At 40.3% G+C, this 8849-nt stretch overlaps 1 protein-coding gene across 7 annotated transcripts in view; it reads left to right on the forward strand.

Annotated features, from left to right (window-relative positions):
• The window catches only part of nalcn (sodium leak channel, non-selective), a 61483-nt gene extending 53107 nt beyond the window's left edge, over positions 1 to 8376 (forward strand). For 5 of the 7 annotated variants that reach the window (XM_046404478.1, XM_046404482.1, XM_046404477.1 and 2 more), the window contains 13 exons: positions 1278 to 1384; positions 1501 to 1575; positions 1674 to 1793; positions 1884 to 1952; positions 2076 to 2224; positions 2311 to 2404; positions 2673 to 2805; positions 3785 to 3900; positions 5127 to 5284; positions 6556 to 6706; positions 6844 to 6993; positions 7130 to 7247; positions 7480 to 8376. In XM_046404478.1, coding sequence (XP_046260434.1) covers positions 1278 to 1384; positions 1501 to 1575; positions 1674 to 1793; positions 1884 to 1952; positions 2076 to 2224; positions 2311 to 2404; positions 2673 to 2805; positions 3785 to 3900; positions 5127 to 5284; positions 6556 to 6706; positions 6844 to 6993; positions 7130 to 7247; positions 7480 to 7622 — 1583 coding nt within the window. In that variant the 3' untranslated portion in view covers positions 7623 to 8376. Of the gene's footprint in view, positions 1 to 1277; positions 1385 to 1500; positions 1576 to 1673; positions 1794 to 1883; positions 1953 to 2075; positions 2225 to 2310; positions 2405 to 2672; positions 2806 to 3784; positions 3901 to 5126; positions 5285 to 6555; positions 6766 to 6843; positions 6994 to 7129; positions 7248 to 7479 lie in introns of those variants that run through there. The other 2 variants (XM_046404479.1, XR_006844731.1) reach the window with 2 other exon arrangements.
• The last annotated feature ends 473 nt before the right edge of the window (positions 8377 to 8849 follow it).

Consider the following 8849-nt stretch of genomic DNA (forward strand, 5'->3'; position numbering starts at 1 on the left):
GATAATGCGAATGGCTCAGACACCTGAATCATGCACGCCACATGATGACTTCCATGGGAAATTTTTTTACCCAATTGATCATATTTTCATGCCTTTGCTGAAACTGCCAGCTTTAAATTCGCATTAATGTACAAGCAGTAACCAGGTGTGTGTTGACTTTATTTAAATTTTACACACAAGCAAGAACTCTATTGCTATCGATCACATTTCAACATGGGAATACTGTACATTTGCACTGTTGCTCATGCTCCTGTGATGGGAGTTGGGGGTTAGTTGAAATGCCGTGGATTCGGCGTGGGAAATGGCCTGTTAGTACAGCTGAGGCTAAGAACTAACCGGAAATCAATAGCTTCAGTTTTAGTGAGCAGTGCCGCTGACACCAGCAGTCTCAACATTACTTTGATCCACATCCAAAAGCCCTCTGCACTGGCGCCACTCACTCACTACTGGCAGATCATTACAGCACTGAGTTGGCCTTTACTCACTTCTACTCAAAGTACTTCCAAAAATTGTCTCTGTGGTCAGCAGTCATATGTAATCACAGAGCCTGCCACTGGATGTACCGTTATTACATTTCTTTTTTTTTTTTTTTTATGTTAATGAAACTGCCTGCTTTGAAGTGGACACAAGGGGCCAGTTGTAACAAAGGTTTGCAACAAGGATCTCTTCTAACAAGGATTCCTCAAAATCATTCCTCAAAATCAAAGCTAGAGTGCATGAACTTGACATGCAAGGCTGTGTGGATAGGGAATTTAATTTTTGCAGTTTTAAAAACCCACAGTAGAGTTAGAGTGGCAAGTGTATTGTAGTGTGCAAATATTTCATCATTAGGTAGAATTAGGTTGTTCTTCAAAGGCCAATCACATCAGCTCCTCTTACCACTAAGTTTACACTTTGGGACACACAGAAATTCTGAGACAGTTTTGATGCAAGTAACCTCCCTAGGAAATATCAAAATTCATTTTAAAGCACATTTGCGCTGTTGGACACAAATGCGTGTACATACGTGAGTGCCTGTAAAACCTGCAGCACAGTTATCAAACCAATAAGAATGCTCAGCAGTCCATGAGTGCCATCTGCAGGACAGTAGGGGATACTACCACTGATGACAACACAGCTGCAGCTGGTTCAGACATTCAGATTCGATCACTGAATTGATCAGGGGGAACCACGCTGACGGTAGGAAAATGTTGAAGTAAACCATTTAAACTGAGACATTTTGTTCCAGTTGTTCAGGAAATCTCTCTCTCTTCTTCGCTCTTCTGTCTGCTTGACAGAAAATGGAGGTTTCAGGGCCAAGATGTATGACATTACTCAACATCCCTTCTTCAAACGGGGCATTGCTGTGCTGGTGTTGGCACAGTCAGTGCTGCTCTCAGTCAAGGTAAGCCTCACATTAAATCGTGGCATTTCATATGTGCACTTATTAAACATTTGAACATAATAACAACATAATTTGAAGTGAGATATTGACATGTGTGGGAATCTGCTCTTCTCCAGTGGGACGTAGATGATCAAGTAACATTTCCCCTTGCCACCATGTCAGTAGTCTTCACCTTTATATTTGTGCTGGAGGTGAGCCTGTTCTCTCTGTCAGTTTAAGGGTTTGTTTTGATTGCTTCCTCTTGGTATAGACATCTGTTTTTATGTCATTTGTTGGTGTTGTTACCCAGGTAACCATGAAGTTGATAGCCATGTCTCCAGCTGGTTACTGGCAGAGCAGGCGGAATCGCTATGACCTGCTGGTCACATCACTGGGTGTCATCTGGATAGTCCTGCACTTTTCCTTACTGGTTAGACAAATTGCTGCCACGTTAAGGGGCTGATTTAGGAATTCTAATTAAGCCAGTGTGCACAATTAATTATCTAATTTTCCCCTCTAGAATGCATATACCTACATGATGGGGACTTGTGTGATCGTCTTCAGATTCTTTACAATATGTGGGAAACATGTGAGTATATTTTTGTGCAATAACATACTCCTGACCTTGTATTTTACCAAAATAAGAATGTGTATTGTAGAAACAAAATATGCTTCTTAAAGCGTGCATGCTATTTGTGTGTGATGAATAAAGGTGACTCTGAAGATGCTGCTGTTGACTGTGGTGGTCAGCATGTACAAGAGCTTCTTCATCATTGTGGGCATGTTCCTCCTTCTCCTCTGCTACGCATTTGCTGGGGTTGTTCTCTTTGGAACTGTCAAATATGGAGAGAACATAAACCGGTAAGGATTGTCTTTGAAGTAGATATAGTAAAACACGTCTTTATTAAGATTTTTATTAAGATTCCATGTGTCTCTCCTTATCGCAGACATGCCAACTTCTCCACAGCGGGCAAGGCTATCGCCGTTCTTTTCCGTATTGTCACAGGGGAAGACTGGAACAAAATCATGCATGACTGCATGGTGAGAGGAGCAGTTACTCCAGCACACGTCACTACAGACAGAAGAATAGCCCAACTATTCCAAATCTAGAATAACGCTGTCTGTTGTTTGCACTATATTTTGTGGTGCTCACAACAAAATTAAGAGTAACTCTGGTTACTCTTAAGTTAGTTATTTTTGTAATTTGCCTGAACCAGCATTTACCATAACATTTCAGGGAGCATTTAATACATTTTAATGCCCTATACAACACTGATGAAAATTATGTTTTGTTTTTTACTGTCTCCAGGTGCAGGCTCCTTTCTGCACCCCAGACAAACATCGCTACTGGGAGACTGACTGTGGCAACTACGCTGGAGCACTTATCTATTTCTGTTCTTTCTATGTAATCATAGCCTACATCATGCTCAATCTACTTGTAGGTCAGTGTGTGTAGGTAAACTTCAAATCACACACATTCACATTATGGGAACACATTTTCATTTTGCAGACAAAAAGCTAGTTAACCCGTTAGGTAACCCATTTTAGGTTTAAGACTTTAATTAAGGCTAGCGCCATCATTACATGAATGTAAGTCACTGCAGCATCCGAAGTGACAAAAACAAATGTGTGTGTGCAATGGAGTCACACTAAAGGATAACAGACTTCTGCTTTGGCAACAATAGCTCTTTTTTCATTTTCTGCCTGCTGTTACATAAGAGTGCAGAACTCATGAAACACGCTTCCGTGTAGTTTTGTCATCTCTCCCAAAAGACAGCAAAGAGTTTCTCCAGAGATGAGAGTTTAGTTCATAACAGGTTATTACCAGTTCACTGATCAAACCCCTTCATGGAGAAATTATTATGTCTTTCTCACGTTGAAGGCTGCCATATAAGAAGAGGGAAAGAGGCAGATTGACATGACAGAAAGAAATGGAAAGTTGGATAGAGTAGATCCAGTAGAGAAGCGTAGATCCAGTAGAGAACTTAGAAACCAGACCTTCTCTTTACACCTTTTTGACTGCAGTGTTCAGTGTGTATTCTCTGTTTTGGGGACTGTATGTGTATTATTCACTTCAGTATGGGTTATAATCTTGTCTGAAAAGACTGGTGAGGCATATACCACAGATACTTACAATATGAAGCTACTGTTAATGATAAAAAGAAGAGAAGCAATGTATGAAAAGTGACTGAATAAAAGTAAATAAAGCCAAAGGGATTATCTTTTTGCTTGAGCTCATGTCATGAAGTCAGGGTTTCCATTTGTATGTAGCGGCAGTGCTCATTTAGAGAAATCGCAGCACAACAGCTTGAATTCATCATTATACAGGGATTTATGCCTCTTAAAATAAAAGCCACATAGGTAATGCTGTTATGGAATATTTGGATGTGTGAATATTAATATCCCGTTCTATTATTGCAGCCATCATTGTGGAGAACTTCTCTCTGTTCTACTCCACCGAGGAGGACCAGCTGTTGAGCTATAATGACCTGAGGCACTTCCAAATCATCTGGAACATGGTGGATGACAAACGGGAGGTGAGAAATTAGCAGTGGGAGAGGAGATGAGGACACAGCAGAGGGGAGAGGATGAAGATCATATGACCGTGAGCTAAGGATAATGTCGAGAAAATAAAAGCTAATGAGATGAGCTGAAGGCAATGACGTATGGCCTTGAATGATAGGAATAAAAGTACTTAAAACAGCGGATGTTGGATTGAAAATGTGGACCCTCCTCACATTTATCCAGTGTTATCTAGATGTGCTGTAGGCTTTTCTTTTCAAGTATTTGTGTAAGCCAACAACAAGCCAACAATTATAACATGCAATACACACAATGTAACAATACATACTGTATGTAAACAGCAGGCCTTACCTATATACTGTATGGTCCCCATGGTGGCCTCTTTCTTCCACAGTCTAAGACCGCTTAGTTTGTATAGATGGTAAACTTACTGATACGTGTCTCACTGTTGTTCCAAAGGACTTAGGACTGTGCAGGTATCTTGAACAAACATTTACTGATTATTCCTCAGTTACAGCAGCAAATCCACATTTATGTCTCAGTTCGATTCACTACCGAACAGATGATATATTCAAAAACTTGTTCTGTTCCATTCTATACAAACTGCTCTGTTATTCAATAAGCACCACGTTGCTCTCAACCACACCTGTCACGTCATATAGCACTACCATTGTCGTAAACAAAATCATAATTACTTCAATGGCAATATTTTACGGCAGGATAATTCAAATAACAGATATAATCTTAACACAGAACGAAAATATCCGTTTCTATATTAATTTAAATATAACACACTCAATTATGGCTCTTGCAGTCCCTCTCCAGCCCTGTAATTGTGGTCTGACATCAACCTCTCCTCTCCACACTCCCACTCAGCTACCTCAAAAAACCAAAAAAAACAAAACAAACAAGCGTTTTGCTCTTGGCCTGAAAAAAAAAAAGCATGCTGATCAAGAGTATTTTTCAGGCTTTCCCATAAGTTTTAAAGAAACCTCTTAAAGTGAATTTTATTTTACTTTGCACCATAAATCATATTTCGAGCCTGGTATGTGAGATTTTAACCTAATTATGCTTCTATAGAATGAGACTACAGTAGGAAGAAACTTGTAGCTTCTTTTTTATATTTCATTTATCCGTAATAAGATTCCTGAATGAGCTTGTGCTGTGTTTTGTGTAGATTTAAAATTTAGGTGTAAGTCTTTTAAATAACCCTGTGACTCCTATGACTATTTTCCTTCAGGGAGTGATCCCGACCTCCAGGGTGAAGTTCCTGCTTCGTCTGCTCCGAGGCAGGCTGGAGGTGGACCTGGACAAAGACAAGTTGCTGTTTAAACACATGTGCTATGAGATGGAGCGACTGCACAGTGGTGGGGATGTGACCTTTCATGATGTGCTCAGGTGAACACAACACACACTTCGCTGTACTGCTGTAGCCCTTTTATGCCTTGCAATTTTTTATGAGAAAAAATCGATTACTTAATTTTTTCTTTTAATTTTTAAATATACACTATGTCAGTCCAGATATCTCAGTTGAGCTGCTATAGAGATATTTTCTGACCAGAGCCAAGCGCACTGCACTTAAAGGAACACTGCACAAGATGTGTCAGTGGTGGTTTGTAAACACAGTATTTAGTGATCCCGGAGGAAGATAGTTGATTGTCTCAGGCCATCGCATAGCCTCCAACCCAAACTTTTGGTATTTGATGACTTGCGAATGAGACTCAACAATTAACCACCTTTCCTTGGAATCACTGACCCCCAGAAATGCCCTGACGCAGAAAAATACTAAAAAATAAGTACCTATTGGCAGAGGACACTGCCAACTGCCCCACAATTGAGAAGAATAATATTAGTATATCTTTGAAACTCAGATTTCAAACAAGTTTGGATGATGTGTGAAGCATAAACTTTAAAATTAAATTTCCTTTTTTAGATCTGCTCAACTGAAAACAGTACATAGACAATATGTTTAATGTTTTACCTCATCAGCTTCATTGATTTTATTAAATATATGCCTATTTGAAATAGATGCCAGCAACACATTTCAAACACGTTAGGACAGAAGCAGTAGAAGTTGTGTACCGCTCAAAAAAACCTGTTTGGAACATCCCACAGGTAGACAGGTTTATTGGTGACAGGTGAGAGTATTATGATTGGATGGGTATGAAAGATGCATTATCACAGGCAACAACAGGGCGAGGTTCACCACTTTGTGAAACACATGATTGTGCAGTATAGAGGATATTCTTACATGGGCTCAGCAACACTTCATAAAACTGCTGTCCCATGGTTGCACTCTGGTTTTATTCATGTTTTGTACAGCGTCTCAACTCTTTTGGAATTTGAATGTCTTCAACACCTTGACTGCCCGTGACTGAATGGAAATAATCAGGGGTATTGGGAGTGTAGAATTAGTCATATTGCATCCCATCATTTCAGGGTTTAGAAGTCTTGTCTTGATCGGCTATGTCTTGATGGTTTGGTGCTGTTTCTGTGCAATCTTGACTTGTATAGTGGCATATTTTTGCTTTAAAGCTATAATGTTTCATTTTAAGGAAGCGTGATTAAATTTCACTGAATTTGTCCCTCTTTTGGCTGTATGGCTCTGTGTGTTGGGTTTGGTGTGTGTGTGTGTGTGTGTGTGTGTGTGTGTGTGTGTAATCATACAGCATGCTGTCATATCGCTCAGTGGACATTAGAAAGTCTCTCCAGCTGGAGGAGCTGTTGGCCAGGGAACAGTTGGAGTACACCATTGAAGAAGAGGTTGCCAAACAGACCATACGTATGTGGCTCAAGAAGTGCCTCAAACGCATCCGGGCGGTTAGTCTGTCAACAGAAAACACACAAACACTGCCCACTGAAAACACATTCATTCCCAGGTTGTTTTTTTTTTATCCAAACATACACATACAGTATGTCTCCACACACTGACCACACATGTTCCTGTGCGATTGCAGAAGCAGCAGCAGTCATGTAGCATCATCCACAGCCTGAGAGAGAGCCAGCAGCAGGAGCTGAGTCGCTTTCTCAACCCACCGAGCATAGAGACCACCGTGCCAAGTGAAGACCACAACACTAACAACCCAGACAACCCCTCACAGCCTGAGGTAAAGCCCAGCATCCACGGCAACCCTGCACACACACTCGCACATGCTCACAGCTTGATGTGTAGCAAGCACATCATAAAATCTGCAGGTGTGCGCTTGCAGTGGTGGAAAAAAAGGATATCTCCTCTTTGTTTAGATGAGTGGTCTCCAGCAGCTACTGAGCCCCACGTTGTCAGACAGAGGAGGATACAGGCAAGACTCTTCAGACCTGGGAAGACCACAGAGGAAGCTGGGACAGTGGCGGCTGCCTGCAGGTGTGTACGCCTCTGTGTACTGTCTATGGCAAGTGGCATACTTCTGTAGAGGAAGTGCTGTTCAAGTGATTTTGAATTGGAAGGGATTTTCCTCAAGTGTTTGTCTCTGTCATGGAAAACCAGGGAGATGTCAGAGAAGTCAGCTAAAGAGTATTCTTTACAATAGTGGTCTGGGGAGTTGTAAAAATAAAAGCCTGTGAAATCAGACAGTGACTTCTTTGTTCTTTGTCAGGTCGCACAAGTGTCAAGTCCATAGTGTGTAAGATGAACCCTGTCAACGATGAGGCTTCTTCAGGTTCCGAGGTGAAGAAATGGTGGACACGTCAGCTGACTGTGGAGAGCGACGAGAGCGGCGACGACCTCATCGACATGTAGAGAATGGGGTACAGCAAATCCTGCCATTTTTTACCGATGAGATGGGAAGCATGCTGCTGACTCCAAGTTGCCTGATTTCCTCGTGCTCTCCCCTGATCAATGGAAACAGTGCTTTTTCTATTTTTTTTTTTATCCATGGTCAGAACTGTTTGGACAGTAGGCTGTGTGTGCAGGTTATTGATGAGACATTCATTGAGCAGAAATTTTGACATGCAGTGACGATTTTCTACTTCTGAGATAGGCTATTAGTATTCCTCTGCAATTTCCACTCATTATAATTTCTGAGTTTTTCTATGCAGGCACGTATTGTGTTTAAAGCCAACTGTGACAGGAAAGGACATGTTGTATTCTTGAAGTGAACCAGGAAGCTGCTGCTGTATGTTTTTTTACTGTTCTGCTGTTTCATGTCTGATTTGTTGACCCGAGTAATAATTTGTGATGTCATTTCACGTCGCCGCTTTGTCTCTGTTCTTCTGTTTCAGCCCCCGTTTCTGATAATGTCTCTCCTGTCTTCAGTATTAATCGTAAAAATATTGATTTTCATAAAGTCACTTTGTACTTACACAAGACCTCTTGTTCACATCGCCAGAGAAAGCAAATTTAAAACAACTTTTAGATTTATGATTGTATCTAAGTTCGATCTATCTTATGTATTTGTGTGAAGTTAGAACATGAAATATTTTGTAAATTATTATAAATCCTGAACTTTATTTAATTATTCTATTAAAGGCCTGCCCTGCCTGGGCATCCATGAGTAGATTTGTCAGATTTTACACTACACTACACTACACTGCACACATTTAGCTTTTGTCTAATAAGGGAATTTGACCTTCAAGAGAACAATTTACCCAAATATGTCGATACATATTATATATTAAAATATTAATCATTAAGGAACCAATGCAATGAAAACCATGTATGGTGGATACATGTGGATGTGGATTAGTGTTCTTGAGAAAATCTGTAAAATGCATTACGGCAAAGCTGAAAACAGGGCTGCAGTTACAAAACTGATGCAAACATGGAAAACTTATCTTTTATTATTTTCAAGCTTCACATTTGGAAATTTGTTCAACACATTTAGAAACATTTGTATAAAAAACAATTTAAGTACTAAGATTTACTTTGCGAGGAACTTAAAACAGTGTAATAGTGATCAGGATTTTCTCTTTCATTCTCTCAGTTCAATTTCTTGTTTAAATGTCAACTGCCTTGTTTCACTCTAGA

The sequence above is a fragment of the Scatophagus argus genome, chromosome 11, assembly GCF_020382885.2.
Source record: "Scatophagus argus isolate fScaArg1 chromosome 11, fScaArg1.pri, whole genome shotgun sequence".
NCBI lineage: Eukaryota > Metazoa > Chordata > Actinopteri > Scatophagidae > Scatophagus > Scatophagus argus.